This window comes from Mercenaria mercenaria, chromosome 3 (genome assembly GCF_021730395.1).
Source record: "Mercenaria mercenaria strain notata chromosome 3, MADL_Memer_1, whole genome shotgun sequence".
Lineage (NCBI taxonomy): Eukaryota > Metazoa > Mollusca > Bivalvia > Venerida > Veneridae > Mercenaria > Mercenaria mercenaria.
Window position 1 is genome coordinate 22,435,107 of NC_069363.1, and position 20,096 is coordinate 22,455,202.

Sequence of the window (20,096 nt, forward strand, 5' to 3'; positions counted from 1 at the left end):
CACCAGGTACCTAATCTTGCCCAGGACCTATGCATGAACGTAAACTATTGTAGCTATTGTAGAGCTAACTCGAAATTTCGAGATACGTAACTTGAAAGTTCGACTTAGTAACTTGAAAGTAACTCGAAAATTGAGATTCTTAGCTAGAAATTTCAAGTAAGTAACTCGAAATTTCGAGTAAGTAGCTCGAAAGTTCGACTTGATAAATGACATATACCTGGCACTAATGCTCTTCCGAAATAACTGACTCCCCATTAGCAAAAATGAAAACCCTGCGCGTAAATGCTGAGCGTCAAACTGCACATGAGCCTTGAATGGTATCGAAGAGCATTAGTGCAAGTTGCGCTTTACTTATTAACTCGAAATTTCAGGTTACTAACCCGAAATTTCGAGATTTTAAACCCGAAATTTTGACTTAGCAACTCGAAATATCGAGATAAGTAAGTCGAAATTTAATTTCGAGTGAGTAAGTCGGGATTTGGAGTTAGTAAGACGAAATTTCGAGTTACATAAGTCGCAATTTCAAGTTAGTAACTCGAAATAACTCGAAATTTCGAGTTAATAAATGACATTCACCTGGCACTAATGCTATTCCGTAGAAAGGAGACTTTCGTTTTCAAGTTTAGCCAGTGTTGATCTACTTTCATTATCATTATTTCTGAGAAACGATGTACAAAGGTCGTCTGACGTCATTCTCTGTGTTGTATGCATCTGATTCTGGGGTGAGTTGTGGATCTTTAGCGTGGTAATTAAAGTTCAGTTCGAATAATATTTGTAGGAATTAGCTTTAAGCTTACTTTTGAAAATTAGAAAAATAGAATCTTTATTAGTTTTAAAATCTACAAATGTTGAAGGGTCATCTAAAACAACATTTAACAGGTAGGTTTTTAAAAGAATAGATAGACCGTCTTCTTGAAATTTATACTTGAGTATGGTGTGTGATTTAAAATTGGTTGATAACGGGTTAAATTTAGCCAAAAAAGGACTGAGCTCTTTTGTTGAATTCCGTCATATAATTATGGAGGAGAAAATGCTTGAATGACATGTATCTTTAAACATTAGAGATCATATTCCTTAGCTACAAATGGGGACAGAACTATATTTTGATCAGATTTAATCCCTTCCTCTAGTCGAATTTAGTCGAATTCCAGCGTGGTAATTCACCAACCTACGGAAAGATAGACAAACGGACAGACAGACGGACCATGCATGATCCCAATAACTCAACCTGTTATTTCGGGCCTATGTGAGATAAAGGAAATCGGTGCCTCATTTTTTTTCGCGATGTATGTCTACCCATTCAAATCCGCCCGTGTATACTGCTGACATGCGCAGTTGAATCAAAATATCTGGGTATCTACTTTCTGTTGATATATGTAAGTATAATTATGATCGAGCTATTGAATATTGGTATTTCATGTGTTTTTCTTCTTTATTAAAAATGCTTACGTCGTAAAATTGCTTTCCAGCTGCTTGTAAACGGATACAACATACGAACTTTTATTCCAGTGATGTATGGTGTCTCGTTTCTGCCAAAGCGGACGTCAACTCAATGGCAGAAACGAGCGACCTTACATACAACTATTTATATGTATCTTAAATGAAAAAAACAACAACAACATTATTACAAGGGTTACTGCCGTTATTAGATTATTCATTTTCTTTATTATGAGTTCATTCAGTATTGCGTTTTAAACCTTTCAGTTGTTTTCAGGTGGTATTAAAAACTATGATCTAATACATATATCGTTTAGATCTATTTTCCTATTAGCTGAATGGGAGTTAGGTTACACTAGATCGATATACATTTCACAAATTATAAGATAAAGTAAACAGCACTTAAAACAGGTACAGTTATTAAAATGATGAAGGATATTACATGAGTGTTCATTTTTCATATTGAATTTATTAAAGACGCACCACAAAATAACTGTATTCTTTTTTATTTCCACGATGGTAGGCTAATTATACATGATTTACATGAACAAAATGAGATATACAAGTATTTAGTTACAAATTGACAGTGGCATACAGGCGCGTAGCTGCCTTTACGCAGATACACAGCTGCATAGTGAAAATCTGGCAAGTATACACAATTAAATTGGCTAATCTCTTTCGTTGCAAAAAGAAGTCTATATCATGCAACGGAAGTTGCTTCTTACGCAATCATTGCTTACTTCATATTCTGTTTAGCAATTTAGGTGCAGTTTTTACGGTATTTCGTTATCTAGAGCGCTCTATCCTACTATTTGATTACTTATTTTGTAATAATCATGTGCATGTGAAATATTACAATCGTACGCCGTCTATGCTAACGGTTTAAAAGGGCAAACTTCTATAATAGAACTATAACACAATATCAAAAATTGAAAACAAATTGGTGACTTTCAAGCCTAAAAGAAATTTTGAATAGGATATATTATATAATACTGCAGACGTAATTTTCACGAGTTATTTTCAGACGCCATAGAATATCTGATATATCTTATAATTGTACTTAAGTGTATACAATTATCAATTGTTCCATGGTCACATTATTGAAGAAAATAAACTTAAATAGAAATCAAATAATTATACCCAATTAATGCCCGGGTATGACACCGGTACAAGTCAACCGAGGTAAGAGACTAATTCAGATAGTTCGTGACATCAAGTTCACAGTGAGATAAATATCTTCTTTCTTTATTATTAGTGATTACATAATTTTCAGTGGCATAATAGGTAACTAAATTATATGTATTATATTTCAGAAGACCTTAAACAAGGTTCTTAAAATTTATCAGATCAAGATTTCAGTGTAATACAATGTACTTGGTTTTAAATAGATGTCGTTGAGATATATCAACCATCACGCTATGTTTTTAGTTTAAACATATTTATTTCGTAAAGTACATTTAAGAATGACAACTGACATGACTACACACAATAGGAAAAGGATTGGAACTACCCAATGCTAATGTTCAACCCTTGTATAAAACTTCTTAAAAGGACTATTAGGCTATAGCCTAATAATATATGTTATTTCAATGTATATTTTAACACTGGGACATGGAAATATGTTCCTTACGCCCGATAGTTTCTATAATCATGTTTGCTATAACCACTTTGTTTTACATTGAAGGGACATTTTAAATAGTTCCTTATAACCAAAAATTTACCGAAAATTCATTATAACTGTGTTCGTTATATTTGAAGTTAACTGTATACATTGATTTTGCTAGCGTGAAATCACAATGGCGAGGTACGAGATCACAATGGCGAAGCTCGAAATTGTGAATTTTCCGTAATTTCGCGCTTCGCCATTGCAGTCTTGCGCTTTGCAAACATAATTTTGCGTTTTGTGCTTCTCCATCATGCACAGGTGATAAGCGAAGCGTTGGATAACGACGGCGAAACACGAAATCATGACGGCAAAGCACGAGATCACAAGCGCAAAATCTCGAAATTTTCTTTATTTCGCACTTTGCCATCGTGATCTCACGCTTCGCCACCGTTATTTCGCTCTTCACGCTTCGCTAACATGCGCAGGTGAAACGCGAATGGCGGAGCACGAAATTGCTAAAATTTTGCGATCTCCCATTTCGCCGTCGTGGCCTCGCGCTTCTCATTTTCATAGAGGAAGCAGAGCGTGAAATTACGAACATTGCTTAATTTCGCACTTTGCCATCATGATCTCGCGCTTCGCCGTCGTCATTTCGCGTGTCACGCTTCTCCATCATGGACAGGCGATACGTGAAGCTCGGAATCACGATGGCAAAGCTTGAGTTATGGCATAATTCCTTTTAACAGCTATCGTATATATATTATATGTGTTTAATGTCTTTTATTGAATTACTGTAGCAATATGAACAGAAATCAGTTTATTTAGTTCCATTTTAATCACAGTTTGTTTCTACAGTGTAAGATAGTTATTCATCTATATGTTTAAAGCAGCATGCCTCCAGATATGGCTAAAAAATAATCTTTATATTTGACGATATCAGGGAAAGGTACCCCCCCCACCATTTTTTTTTATCTCACCCCCCCCCCCACCTTTTTTTTGAGGGGTGCGGGGGGGGGGGGGGTCAGCAGCTTTTCTTATTTCTTTTTCAGTAAAAAAAAAATTTTGAGGTCCATCTGAGGGCCACCTCCATACAAAAAATATCTTTAATATCAAGTAAATATCATGTGTATCATATATATTATATAATTATGCATTTATGCATTTACTGTGTATGTACTTGTATTTGCTGGAGTTTAGAAATATACATTGTTGAACTATATAATCTCATAGTATACATACATACTGTAAGGTTCAAAATATATATTGTTGTATTGTATTATTTCATAATTTCATATTATATATTGTAACCATATATATTGTAAGGTTAATAGGTGGATGGCTGTCCGACCCCTATTTTACCAGTTTACGGGGATAATAAACGGGGTTACCATTTGGGCCTCAAAAAAAAAAAAAAAAAAAAAAAAAAAAAAAAAAAAAAAAAAAATCTTTCTTTCAAATTGAAGTTTGGTCGTAATTATAAACATTAGAATATGAATTTTTGTTTCTAACATAGTTTAAAAGTATCAAATCAAGAAAAAAAGATGACCGCGTCGGGAATCGAACCCCGGACCGCCGCAGCAATAAAGACATTTTTCCGTCGTCGTAACCAATAGCACTGTAGCTGAAGTAGTGAATAATGACTTCAAAATATAGATATTTATAATGGAGACAGTTTACCTGGTAATGGAGACAGTTTACCTGGAGTAAAAGCGTGACAAACGCTTTTCGATTTTCATCGCAAAAAGTAGTAAAAACAGCAAATTCTCATGTGTTTCCGTAACATAAAGTTTGTCAGTAATTAAGTTTTAAAGCATTTTTAAGAAATATAGCATTCATTTCAAGATATCTAAAAAAATATTTTGTTTTGTTGTCGAACGATCTGGAGGCATGCTGCTTTAAAACTATGCTGAAAAGAGATTGACTGAATAAGCTTGCAGATGAATTTGTGAAAACACATTTATTCAGGAAGGGCCTAAATCATCCAAACTTGTAGTATAGCTGTATATTATCCTTATTATAAGAATGAATTTCATGAAGTTTTTGGGGATGAAAAAAGTAGGTCACTAGGTCGTGGTGGGACTCTTTAAAGACGCACCACAAAATAACTGTATTCTTTTGTATTTCCACGATGGTAATTATACATGATTTGCATAAAAAAAAAGAAGAGATATACAAGTATTTAGTTACTTATTAGGTCTTAACATTTATTGAATTACTGTAGTAATATGTATTAAGTTAAATTTCAACCACGTTTTGTTTTGAAAGTGTAAGATAGTTATTCACCTATATTTTCAAACTATGTTAAAAGGAGATTGACTGAATGAGTTTGCAGATAAAGGTGTCAAAACGCATTTATTCAGGATCTGAAAACTTGCAGTATAGCTGTGTATTACCTGTATTATAAGAATGATTTTTCATGAAGTTTTTGTGGGTGGAAAAAATAGGTCACTAGGTCGTGGTGGGTCTTTAAACGAGTTGAATAAAATGATAAAATGTGAGGCTCTGCCACTAGATACTTGTTAATTCTGATTTTTTCATGCAAACCATGTATGATTATGACCATGAAGGCACATAGGAATACCTTGTCTTTAAACCTGATCTAGTATGGTTACCTGAAGCGTGACTGTTGTCACATGTGCACGTGGAACTCTTGTTTCATTTCACGTCATACAAAATTGAGGTTTCGATGGATATTTGACGTTTTGAAATTTGAACATCGCTAAATCATAAGAAGGAAGAGTTGTTTTACATGAAAATTAAGCAGCTTATAGCATAGGGAAATTATTTAAAAAAGCAATTTCAATTTTTTTATGTATACTTGAATTCCCGAAAAAGGATCACTTAAAGGGGCCACATTTCTTTTTTGATTTTTGATTTGGTGACGTTCAAATCGCAAAACACCAAATATCCTTCGAATCCTTAACAGCGCGAAACAAAAGTTAAAGTTTAAGTCTATTTAAAATCTCGTGAACAACCGTTTTGTTTTAAATTGAAGTATGCACTTCATCCATTGCCTACCTACCAAGACGTTTATTAGTTACCTAGTGATTGAAAACTAGTTTAGGGGAGTATAGGATTGCGCTTTCTGTCCGTCCGTCTGTCCGTCATTCTGTAATTCCATCCGTTCGCAATTTAGTGTCCGGTCCATGACTCGGTCATTCATTAAGGGATTTTAATATTACTCAGCAAAAATGTTTCTTATAATAAGACGATGTGTCGTGCACAACTTTCAGACCCCTAGCTTAAAGGTCAAGGTCCCACTTGGCATGAACAGTGGTTGTTTCGTGTCCGGTCCAGAACTCTGTCATCCATCAAGGGATAACAATATTATCTGGCATAAATGTTCCCCCATGATCAGACGAAGTGTCAGGCGCAACACCCAGAACTCTATCTCAAAGGTCAGTGTCACACTTGGAGATCAAAGGTCAGTAAGGTTTTTTTTCCTGTCCGGTCCATAATTTGTCATGCAAATAAATAAATATGTTGGCAAAAATATTCTCCGGTATGAGACGACGTGTCATGCGCAAAACCCGGACCCTTAGCTCAAAGGTCAAGGTCACACTTGGAGGTCAAAGGCCAACAGGGTTTTATTCTTGTCCGTTGTGTAACTCAACAATCCTTTTAAGGATTTTAATGATATTACGTGGCACAAATATACCCCATAATAAGACGACATGTCATGCGCAACACATAGACCCCTTGCTCAAATGTCAAGGTCACACTTTGAGTTCACAAGTCAATAAATCTGCCAGCCATTAAGGGATTTTAATATTACTTGGCATAAATATTTTCTATAATGAGATAACGTGTCTTACGCACCACCCTTATTCCTAAATCAAATGTCAAGGTTATAGTTTTTTTCCTTTCTGGTCCATAACTGTCACCCACTAAGGGTTTATTATTGCTTGATTCAAATGTTTCCCATAATGAGATAATGTGTCATATGCAATACTCAGACCTCTAGCTCAAAGATCAAGGTCACACCCGAAGGTCAAATCTCAATATTGACCTTTCCTGTCCAGTTGATGATTTCTTACATTTTCCTTATATTTTCCCACCAATTTCTAAATGAAGTGTCATCAAGATTGAAATAAAATACCTTTTTTATATATTTTACAGATGTATTAAGCAGATTTGAAGGTTTTTGTATTTGCAAATTATAATCCAAGTATTGGGTTATAACGTACAATATTGTTTATACATCATTGACAGATATCAGATCATTATACTGTAGTAGATTCCAGTAGATGACTTTGTATTGCATTGCAATATTTCATTCGCTTGTTTTGCTATAGGTTTGATGACAACAAATGACCTATAAAGTCGATATACTGAAATCTGTTTTGTATTGCCTGCAAATGGCTAACCTTAAGCGGATATTTATTTTTATAGTATGATGCTAGACATTGGCAATGGTTGTGAGAAAAGTGTATGAATCGACATATAGGCGGATGACCGTTCTCTCTTAGACAGAATTTCGTCAGATAGGTAAGTATTGTAGGCCCAGCCGTCTCTAAGGAGCTCATTCATTCATTACTCAGGGGGAATCCTTACAAATATAATCATCATAAGTAACAATTTGAATATAAATGCATTCAAAATACATCTACTCATTTATGTAGAAGATTGACCTGGTCATGAAAAGGACAGCAGTTTCGGACAAAAGTTTCATGTCATGGCCTGGGTCTATTTTCTGAATAGAATTAGTAGATGTCGACACAAATCTGGCCCCGTGTTCACAAAACATTTTTCGGTCTCAGCTGAGTTTGAGTTTGAAATTTTAATATCAGTTTTACTAAATCTACATGGTTAAATTCCAAATGAGACTGGCCATCAGTAGTAAATAGTCACTTGAAAATAGTTATTAACTTCAAATTTAGTTTAAACATGCTATTTAGATATAAATGAACAATAAAGTTTCATTATCAAACTCAGCTGAGACTGAAAATGTTTTGTGAACACGGGGCCAGGTTATTTATGATATTTATAGAAACAAGAATATTTAAACTTTAAAAGCAGTGTACAATGCTTTCAAAGATAACTGAGAACGGTTATAAATAAAAGTAAGTTGGTCAACTAACTGGAGCCTATACATTATTTTTGATTGACTAAGCAGGCAAGGCATACTTTATCTTATAAAGGTATTCTCAAAGGAAAGCTCCTGTGTTCCCGTTATCATGTTTTGATTGATAACAGTATCAAATCTAAGCTATATATGATGTCACTGTATCATGAGTATGATCTGGGTTACTCAGGCAGATATTTGGAAAGTGGATTATGTCTCAAGCGTGTACCTGGGCTGGGAAGACATTGATTAAGTGCTGCCCGTCTGTCTCTGTCTCTATGTTACAATATTGCCCTAGCAACTACTCCGATAACACCTGGCGGATTTACATCAAACTTCACAAATTTGATCATTGCTAAGCCAAAGCTAGTTACGCATGTTTCAGTTCGGCGATTTTCAGTGGAGTTATGGCCCTTGATTCGTCAAATTTTATGATGTTTTGGCCACTTCTCATATTATTGGGCGGATTTCCCCCAAACTTTACAGGAGTGATCAGTGTCAACCCTAATTTTATAAATTGTCATGATACTCAAGTTTAGTGATTGTGAGCAGAGTTATGGCCCTTGGTTTGTTTTATTTTACTGTGTTTGATACTACTTGACGTATACCATTCTGCTGGGTATCAACAAACCTCACTAGTGATCAGATCGAAGCGTAGTTGTGTATATCATCGGCATGTTCCAGTTAAATGATTTTCTGCGTAGTTATGACCCTTGATTTTTTTTAATTCTATGATGTGAGACAATTTTTTCTTGAAATAAAAGATTTAGTTAAATTTGAATTGTGTGATGCAGTTCATTTGAAGAGGATTTTGTATTAATTTTATGAGAAAGTATCCACTCGCTTTGGGTATTATACGGGAGTTGCCTTTGATTAAGTGCTGAATGAGATAATGTTATGACTACATTGCATATATAAAGAGCTAATTTTATATTTAAAGGCTTAACATGGATTTGACATTGTGACTTCGAAAAGTGGGACAATGAGTGCTTTCAACAATCAAAATGTTTCTTCTTCCTTCAATTTTCAAGATTTTTCTTCACGCCTGAGTGAACCTGATGCTATAATTGTTGAGATAGCCAGTGAGGTTACTCCAAGTCAAGGTAAGATACTGGATGAAAGGATACGACTTTTTAAGAGAAATAAAGGCCGTATTTTTCAGGTGCAATATGCATGTGCATGCCGGTTAAATATTGCACGTAAATTGAATTTCATATGTCATTATACCAGGCAAGTGCTTGCAAATAGTAAGACAAAGTCGATATAAAAAGAAAAACAAGAATAAAGAAAGAAATCAAACAACAACAGCAGCAGCAACAACAACAACAACAACAACAACATGTACAGCACAAAACAGTCTGAAACCTTTCTCTCAGTAAATTACTAACAAAATATGAACAGGTGCGTTTCATTGATGTTTTACATATACATCAATCGCAAAAGTCTGTTCCACCTTTTTTTTTTATCTCACCTGAGCACGAAGTGTTCAAGGTGAGCTTTTGTGATCGCCCTGTCGCCGTTGTCCGTCGTCAGTCGTCCGTCGTCATCCGTCGTCAACAATTTGACTGTTAACACTCTAGAGGTCACAATTTTAGCCTATTCTTAATGAAACTTGGTCAGAAAGTTACCATCTATGAAATCTTGGAGGAGTTTGATAGTGGGTCATCTGGAGTCTAAAATTAGGTCACCAGGTCAAGTCAAACGAAACGCTTGTTAACACACTAGAGGCCACACTTAAGACACTATCTCTATGAAAAATAGTCAGAATTTTAATCTTGATAATATTTAGATCAAGCTTAAATCTGGGTCAGATGGTGTTAAGAACTAGGTCACCCGGTCCAAAAATCAAAGGAAAAGCTAGTTAACACTCTACAGGCCACATTTATGACTGTATCTTCATGAAACTTGGTCAAAATGTGATCTTGATAATCTTTAGGTCAAGTACGAATCTGGGTCATGTGGGGTTAAAAACTAGGTCACCAGGTCAAATCAAAGGAAAAGCTTTAGAGTTAACAGCCACATTTATGACCGTATCTTAATGAAACTTGGTAAGAATGTTAACCTTGATGATCTTTAGGTCAAGTTCAAATCTGGGTCTTTTTAAGTTTGAATTGATCAGAATGTTTGTCTTGATGACCTCTTGGTCAGATTCAGATCTGGGTCATGTGGGGTCAAAAACTAGGTCACTAGGTCAAATCAAAGGAAAAGCTTGTTAAAGACCCTCCACGATCTAGTGACCTGCTTTTTTCTCCCACAAGAATTTTGTGAAAATCATTCTAATAACGCTGGTATAATACCATTATATTACATGATGACAGGCGGACAATGTAGACCCTCCCTGAATTAATATGTTTTCACAACTTCATCTACAAACTTATTCAGTCAATTGCTTTTCAGTATAGGTTTAAAAAACATTGATAAATAACTATCTTACCCTGTAGAAACAAAGATTGATATAAACTCTGCTTAATATATCAAATACTGTTCTTAATGCGATATTCATCCAATACAATTTTTAGACATTAAATACATTTTCTTTGCCTTATATATGCCACAGTAAATTTGTTAGTAGATACTTGTACTTCTCAATTTTTGCATGCAAAATCATGCATAATTACCATCATGGAAATACAAAAGAATACAGTTATTTTGTGGTGCCTCTTTAACACTTTAGATGTCACATTTATGACTGTGTCTTCACGAAATTTAGTCGGGATGTTAATTTTGATGATCTTTTGGTCGGTTTTGGAATCTGGGTTATGTGTAGATCAAAAACTAGATTACCAGGTCAAATCAAAGGAAAAGCTAGTTTACACTCTAGAGACCACAGTTATGACCATATCCTAATAAAACTTGGTCAGAATGTTAATCTTTATGATCATAAGTTCAAGTTCCAGTCTGGGTCAGGTCGGGTTAAGAACTAGAACGCCAGGTTAAATCAAAGATAAAGCTTGTTAACAATCTAGATGCCACATTTATGGCTGTATCTTCAAGAAACTTGGTCAATTTTTATAAACTTTAGGTCAAGGTCGAATCTGGGTCATGTGGGGTCAAAAGTAGGTCACTAGGTCAAATCAAAAGAAAAGCTTGCAATTAGAGGTTTTGACTCTTGAGCCATTGGATATAATGTGATAATCCCCGGAAGAGGGCAGTATTGACCGAAGCGGTAGCCTTCTTCCAGTGAATATCACATCATATCCAATGGCTCAAGAAACAATAACTGGTTCACTATATGGGTTCAGGTTTATGAATAAGTAACAAAACTCGTTGTAACATATTTGTTTGATATTCTATTTTTAGAAAGTCATGTTTAATGGGGAAAACCCACTAACCATTAAACATGGAATATATTTTGAAAGATGATTAACTGTTTCGGCCAATGAAATTTAGGTTATTTTTAGAACATATCATAAAATAAAAAAAACATGATATCGATGTCCACTGATATGAAGAGCGCACATCTTAATTGGCAAGTACAATAAAAAAAAACTTAATAAAATTATGATTGGTGTAAAAATGTTATATTCAACAATATGCATAAAATGCAAAACTTCACATTCATTTTCTTTCACCGAAAACAACAACAACAGTAAAATACAAATTTAAAAAAAGAAAAACCGCCTCCCCTCTCCCCATTCCTCCAATGATAATATCAATGAGAATTTTAAGCAGTAGTACATGTTTCATGGAAATCCGCTTGAGAATATATAATCATTTTTCTTTATTTCCGTAACTGTGCTGTTTGCTATATGTTAAGGATCAGTTTCAACAAATATACATGTTTTATGATATTTATATTTCAAAGTAAAACATTTTAGAATGAGCCAGCCAATTATGCAAGTCTGTCTTTTATGATCAGTACGAGTTTACTTATGTCACATGAAGATCCCCACGTGTCCCTCTTGTCATCATTTTAAGCACCAGTGGGTACTTGGGTAGAACCACCGACCTTCCGTAAACCAGCCGGATGTAAAAGAAATATATACTTCAAGCGAGGTGTCGAACACACAGAAAAGATGGATTTTAAACGCATACTAGATAACTACTAGTAATTTATTCATCGATTGTTTTCGTCTGTTTAGACCCTAAAACATTATTTTCAACATTTTCGATTTATTTCATAACATTTTAATAAATTTCTTCGAAAGGGTGGCTAGGACCTTTGCAACAAAATTAATGGCACTCACGTGTATAGCGTACATCTCATAAACGAAATATTAATATTCATGTGAGGAAGCCATCCATTAGGCTTGCAGAAGAGTGTTTGTTTCACACATGTGCCCGCCAATGCTTTAAAGAACGCCCGGAGTGGCACCCTTTTATCGCCTTTCGCCATCAAAAGCTCGCCTAAATTGTGGCGTATGACCCTAAAGTTTTACATAGTACTGAATTCGCTGGCGAGCGCCTTAGTTTCATCAATACTAATTTCAACATCCATCCATCCATCCATTCGTCCGCATGCATACATACATAGATACATGCATACGTTAAGAGGTAAGTCTAAAGACTTTTGTAAACTCTCTCCTGGTGAGCACCTTCATTTATCATGCGTATTATTATTATTATTATTATTATATACCACATTTATATAGCACTCTTTTCGTATAAAAATGCGTTCAAAAGTGCTTTACATAAAAACATTTATATAATGTTCAATAAAAAATGGGAATTGAACTATTATAGAAGAAATTAAAATTACATTACGGTAATAAGATACCAAGCATTTTAAATTGGAAGGTAGGCAGATCAAAACATGAAACAAAATACAATATCATAAAACATTAACTGACCTATCAAAGACACAGGTCAGAGCAGAATAGAACAGAAGACATCTTACATTTAGAACAGACAGAATTAAACGGTATGATGTCTGCGAAATGCATCACAGCATGCAAACCGTCCCGGATGATTGGGCCAATCCCTACCTAAACGGTCCGGAGAACATCCACGATACATCCCACAGAAAAAAACACCGCCAATATTATTCTGTCACACTGGAGTTCTTAATTAAAGTAATTAATTGGCCGGCAAAGTACCTACATTATAAATCAGGTAATCAGTGAGATGTTAGTTGCCAAAGAATTGTATGAAAATAATGCGTCTTTAGCGCTTTTTTGAAACTTTGCACGGTCTTGCACTCTCTTATGCCAGATGGGAGGGCATTCCATAACCTCGCAGCAGCTGTCTGAAAGCTCCTGTCACCAAATCGTATTGTTCGACATTTGGGCACCACTAGTTTTAATGCATTATTCTGCGATCTCAGATTTCTGGATGGTGTATATATTTCTAGCATGTTCGCTACATAAGCTGGTGATTGATCTTTGAGTGCCTTATATGTATGTGTTATAATTTTGTATTCTACCCTACATTGCACAGGAAGCCAATGGAGTTCACGCAGAACAGGCGTTATATGGTCGTATCTGGATGTTCTGGTTACGATTCTAGCTGCCGTGTTTTGGACATATTGCAGTTTGTTCATTGACCGTTTTGGAATTCCATATAGAAGAGAGTTGCAATAATCCAAACGTGATGTAACAAGAGAGTTGATTAGAGATTTGGTTGCGTTTGCGGTTATATATTGTCTGATGTGACTAATTTGCCGCAGCTGTGCATAGGAATTCCTACACACACTATTCACATGTTGCTCCATCCTCATGTTCGAATCCAGGAAAGCACCGAGGTTCCTGACACTGCCTGATTGTTTGATTTCAGAGCCGTCCACTTTCACAGATATGTTTGAAACAGATTGTGTCTTGTGTTCAGATGAAAATATGATTAATTCTGTTTTTTCAGCATTGAGTTTCAACATGTTAGTATTCATCCAACTTACTATATCCTTTAAACAACTTTCAACGCGATGAATGGTCTCTTCAATAGACATTTTATTTATTGGTTTGAAGGATTGATATAACTGCGAATCGTCCGCATACAAATGATTGTTCAGTCCGTGCTTTCTGCAGATAGCTCCGACTGGTTTTGTGTACATTGTGTAGTTCTTTGGCCCCAGGACAGACCCTTGGGGTACACTGTACTTCATTAGCACTGGTTGTGATAGCTCGCCATCTATGCATACGGTCTGATAGCGGTCACTAAGGTATGACATCATCCATGCGAGTGGCTTGCCTGTAACACCAAAGTGACGTTCAAGGCGATGAATCAACGTCCCGTGGTCAATAGTGTCAAATGCTGCAGAGAGATCTAGCATCACAAGAATAGTCACATTGTTCTTATCCAACGATTGAAGAATGTCATTTGAACTTTTAATAGGGCGGTTTCGGTTGAGTGGAATTTTTTATAAGCAGATTGATTAACTTCATGAAGTTCGTTGTTCCTCAGATGATTTTCAATTCGAACATCTACCACTTTTTCTAAGATTTTAGACAGAAACGGCAAGTTTGACACAGGTCTATAGTTTTTTAGGACATTAGAATCTAGGCTTGGCTTTTTTAGAAGAGGTCTTATTCGTGAATGTTTGAACGCTTTGGGCACATACGCAGCATCTAGAGATGCATTCATAATTGTTGTTATCACTGGCGTTAGTTCGTCAAGACATTCTTTTAATAACCATGTTGGGATAGGATCTAGTTCGCATGATTTGTTCGCTGACTTTTTGATAATTGATTTCACTTCGTCTTCTGAGGCTTGAGTAAACTCTACATAATTGACACCTGTGTATTCAGTTTCTATGTCATCTAAATCAGATACAGATTGTGTTTGCGATGCTATATCGTTTCTGATTGTTTCGATCTTTCCAATAAAGAAGTCACTGAAATCTTGTGCGAGATGCTGTGGAGATGATTGTGATGGTAAACTCACCTGATTTTTATCGCCAAGAAGATTTTTGGTAATCTTTGATAAACTCTTATGATCACTGCCACATGAGTCAATTTTGCCTGTATAGTATTCAACACGAGCTTGTTTTAGCATCTTATTCACTTCAGCACACTGTGTTCGGTAAATTTGGTGATCGATTGTGAGCTTACTTTCACGCCATTTCCGTTCTAATTTTCGTTTCTGATGTTTTGCTTTGTGGAGTTGCTCGGTATACCAAGGACATGAGGTCTTAACACAATAGTCTTGGTAGTCAAAGGGGCGTGTTTGTCTACTATAGAAATTAACTGATTTGAATATTCCTCCACAAATTCATCGATATCAGTATCAGATGGAGTGCATTGTGTGTCAAAGAAATCTATTCTTCGTATGTCTTCTCGAAATGAGTCAATGTCGATCGAACGTAATTTCCTGTACGACACAGTTTTTCGTACTGGGGGTGGTTTGGAAGCTTTAGCGTCAAACATCACAGCAAAATGATCACGTGCCATCTTTCCATTTGAATCAGAGAGTCCAGGATCTATGACCTCGATATTTGAAACCGTGACATCATTATCTCTGGTTATCACTACATCCAACGTATGCCCAGCTACATGTGTTGGTTCTTGTACATGTTGACGCATGCCACATGCATCTAGACTGCTTGTAAACTTTTTTGTGTCACTATTTTCCGGTAAATCAAGATGGAAGTTAAGGTCCCCTACAATGATGGTGGTCTTGTCAATTGTAGCATATTTAGTTAAGAAATTGGGCCATTCTTGCTCCAGGAAAATATTTGTGTTTAAACCGTTTTCTTTGGAAGGGGGTGGCCGGTATATAATGGCAAGCCGTAGGCCTATGGAGTGTCCGCCTGTAACTACATTGCAATCCATATACTCAAATTGGGAAAATTCGTTGTCTTTGCTTGATGTGACAATGTTCACTTGTATGGCTCTCTTGTGAATAATTGCTACGCCCCCGCCGCGCCTACCACTACGAGGGACATGTTTCATTTTGTAACAGTCGGGCACGAGTTCGCCGATGCACGCTTTGTCAACAGAGCTACCGAGCCATGTTTCAGTTATGGCACAAATGTCGAATTCATTTGTAAGGATGAAGTCACATATGGAGAGTGTTTTATTTTTCACTGATCGTGTATTGACGGAGCAAATTTTGATGTTTTTCTGCCCCTGAACTAATGTACAGTTTTCAGGTTTTATCCGTATCAAGTTGTTATTATTTACCCCATTGTTAGTGTCCCATGCTCGTCTAATCTGGTTTTTCCCACCTCGAGTCCCTCTATATTGAATTAATCGAAACTCTTTCAATCTTTTGATAATCATGGGATTAGGTCTCTTTTGTGCACTTGGTAATTGTCCAATATTGTGCAACTCTGATCTTTTATAAATAATCCTCGGTGACATTCGCTCACTGAAACACATTATTGCCGCAGGCTATGCTGATATATGAAAGTTTGGCAATTTAATTGCAATAATGATTTTTTTTTTAAAATCAAAATAACTTCAAAATCACAATTATGATTCACCTTAAATTTACAACACTCCAACCACGACTAGATGATATCCAATATATCCAATTTTCAGAATTCTGAACAAAGTATAAATGTCAGAAAACTATCAATATTTGAGAGCACTGAAAAATGCAGAGAAAAAATCTTAAGACACTGTATTTCAGAGACTTTGTGTAATTGTTTTAATTTTTTGTGACTGTTTTATATGCGATAGCAGCTGGTGATAATTTTTAAATTTTTGTAAAAGGTTTTACATTTCAACATTTATATTTTCAAAACGTAACGTAATTGTTGGTACAAGCTCTATGGGTAGTGTGTAGTATTTCTTTCTTTTTTTCAAATAATCTTGGAGTGAAGGGAGAGGGGCGGGGTGAACCTCTATATGCAGCCCGTCTGGGCGTACCATGCGAAGCTTTAAAGCACTGGTATTCGCAAAACGTGTAAAATAACTTGAGGGGGAGGGGAGGGTGCTGTCATGGCTTTTGGTTTAAATAAGGCTGATATGATTGTCATTATTATTGTCGTTATTATTACTATTCAGTTTCAATTTGAAAGACAACTGTGTTACTTCAGTCAGAAACGGCTAAAGTTTGAAAACTAGTCAAATTATTTACCTTGACAGAAATTGTTATTGGTCAAACTTGTTAGAAACAAATACAACATTTATCATATATGATGCGACATAACGAAATGGCATAAATCAGCCACCATAAGATGACCCAAGTTTCACGCGGTATTCGAGCAACTACTATAATGAAGCATGTACCACGGGAGAGCCAATTCTTAAATTACAATGCAGATATTTCAATCATGTTTTTACTCATTTTTGTGTCGAATAGCGTTTTGCTTTTCTCGAAATCATACGTAAATATGTCATTTTCAACGAAAACAAAAACCCATCTACCTCTATATCGTATGTCCTGATATCGGAAGTCGCGCAACCCATTTTAAGTGTATTGGATTGCACGTTTACCAGGCGTTCGCTAGCTACACTGCACCTGTAGTCAACAGGCGTTATATAGGTACCAATGCTACGAATAAGGGAACGGAGTTAAACTTTATATTTAAACTCAAGTGCAAGGTTCGCTCGTGATGTATTACCTAGTATCAGATTTTTGTTTTGTTTTTATTACACGCATTTTCAGACTAATCGAATAAAACTTTTTCACACATTTAACAAAATGGTACTGCTGTCAGTGTACTTCGACCATGTCGTATATTTCTTTCCGTTATATTTTCTAGTTGTAAAACCCGACATAGAAGACGATCAGAAGCGATGGCTAATTGTTGGAATATGTCTGCACAGCGTCATATCTCCCGCCTTAAGACAGTACATTCCGCCCTTTGTGAGCAAATTGTACAGCGCTTTGAAACGCATAGACCAGATTGACAAACAGACATTCGCCAAATATCTAATACGATATAAACCTACAAACAAGGAGCTGAACTATGAGGCAATTAACAACAACAGTGCTATACCAAAGGTGAAAGGGAAGAAAGATGTACAGAAATATAACTACAATGTAACTAGCGATGTGGACCTAACAAAATTGTTCATGATAACCAGTATGGCCCACTATACCGGGTTTGATGATACGTGTGACTCGTCGGCACTACTGGGAATCATTATCAATATTGATAAATTCCCTGCTTTACCAAAGCAAACAGCTGAAAAGGTATTACTAAATTTGGCTGTTGTTGTCATTAATTGTGTTGCCACTCTTGTGAGTTGGGGGGTTAAAAGTGGTGATGTATATTTATCTTATCACTTCTGTCCGCCCATCCATATATTCATCAAGCCATGTACATGTATTTACAAATGTTTGTATTTATCTAATCTAAAAAGTTGTATAACGTACTACCATGATAGTTTCAGGTTTGATTCAGCTGTTTAATTTAACCATTTCAATTTAAGCATGACTCTATGGCTGTTTTTGGGGTGCTCTGTGCTTCCGGGAAATTTACCTTTACCTGTTGTATCCTTTTCAGGGTTTATCTGTTGTTATATAACTGCTGTCATTATTTAAACTACAATCATTTACTGTTTTTATGTTGAAAATGCATTTAAACCTATGTTTTTATTCCCCGGAGCGGACGGATATAGTTTTGACGTTGTCCGTCCGTCCAAAGCCATATCTATCATATGGTATAGAGTATTTATATAAAACATTGTAGAAATGTGAATTGCTGTAGGGAAATGCCACCCTGTAAGTTTCGGGCCACCCTTCACGGCTGAAACAAGATCAGATAGGGAAAGTTTGTCTCACATTGGTCAAAAATGAAATGTCAAGAATCCTTTAAAAAAGGTGTTTGTTATATGGGGTCATATGTGAGACATAAAAATCCAAAGGATTTTAGCTTGCGTAGGAATATTAAAAAAAACTGTAGCTGTTTAATCCTCTCAAGGTAGTTGATCTACGGACACTATTATTTATATGCCAACTTTGGCTTTGGTATATTAATTAAAAACATTGACTTTTTTTTTGTATTCTACAACGCACAAAGTTCTGTTAATAATGCTTTTTAAGATAAATATTATATGTTTTGAAGTTTAAACATTGAAATTGAAGGAAAAACAATTTTAAGTACTACTTATGACAATTTCTTATTGATTCTGATGTGATTTTGGTTAAACTTACAACTTATTTACATGAAAAATTAATGCCTTTTCTTGGACCTAGAGGTAATGTCTTAAACAAAATCTGAACAACAAAACAGTCAAATAACTATAAATAAATGTTCAAAACAACCTTCCGAAAGACGGACACTACCAAATACGTTATTATTTGTATCTGTAGGTTGGCAGCCCTTATAACAAGTGCTTTTGCCGCTGTATTCATGAGTCACACAACATCAGACTGTATAGAATGAAATGAATGAACTAGCACCCAGAAAAGTGCTATTCAAATATTCCAGTTCAAATATAACCACAAAGTAAGGGAAAAAATGTATTAATTTTAATAGAAAACGAAAATAAAGTAAAATAAGGTGGCATACATGCTTAGCAAGCACTACAGACACTATCTTCAGGTTTAGCCTGTGCTAGAACAACCCAAGCATACATGACATTATACATTTCTTGTGAAAATGTACCGGTGCCTTAAACATGTTTTATTCAGCTGAAACACTCGGCACTCTAATGTCACATATTCTAAATTCAATCAGCACACCAGACATCAAAGACTAAGGAGATGACACAAACAAAAGATAATGGAATTTGTTTGTTTCATAGATTGAAGCTTTTTATATTTATTTCAGCTGTAATGTATCAAGTACCATTTTTAAATTTCAGTTTCCATGTGTGGGACAACTGCAGTGAAAAATTCTATCTATATTTTTTAGTTTCTCTTTGTGCAGAAAGTGATTATGTCTCCCCCACCACCACCCCCACCTCTTGGGGAGACATATTGTTTTTGCCCTGTCCGTCCGTACGTCACACTTCATTTCCGATCAATAACTGAAGAACCATTTGATCTAGAACCTTCAAACTTCATAGGGTTGTAGGGCTGCTGAAGTAGACGACCCCTATTGTTTTTTGGATCACTCCATCAAAGGTCAAGGTCACAGGGGCCTGAACATTGAAAACCATTTCCGATCAATGACTAGAGAACCACTTGACCCTGAATATTGAAACTTCATAGGATGAT

At 35.6% G+C, this 20,096-nt stretch overlaps 1 protein-coding gene across 1 annotated transcript in view; it reads left to right on the forward strand.

Annotated features, from left to right (window-relative positions):
* Positions 1–1,316: 1,316 nt before the first annotated feature.
* The window catches only part of LOC128555524 (uncharacterized), a 32,800-nt gene continuing 14,020 nt past the window's right edge, over positions 1,317–20,096 (forward strand). The window contains exons 1-4 of the mRNA XM_053537988.1: positions 1,317–1,376; positions 7,436–7,531; positions 9,049–9,211; positions 17,692–18,125. Coding sequence (XP_053393963.1) covers positions 9,091–9,211; positions 17,692–18,125 — 555 coding nt within the window. The 5' untranslated portion in view covers positions 1,317–1,376; positions 7,436–7,531; positions 9,049–9,090. The remainder of the gene's footprint in view (positions 1,377–7,435; positions 7,532–9,048; positions 9,212–17,691; positions 18,126–20,096) is intronic.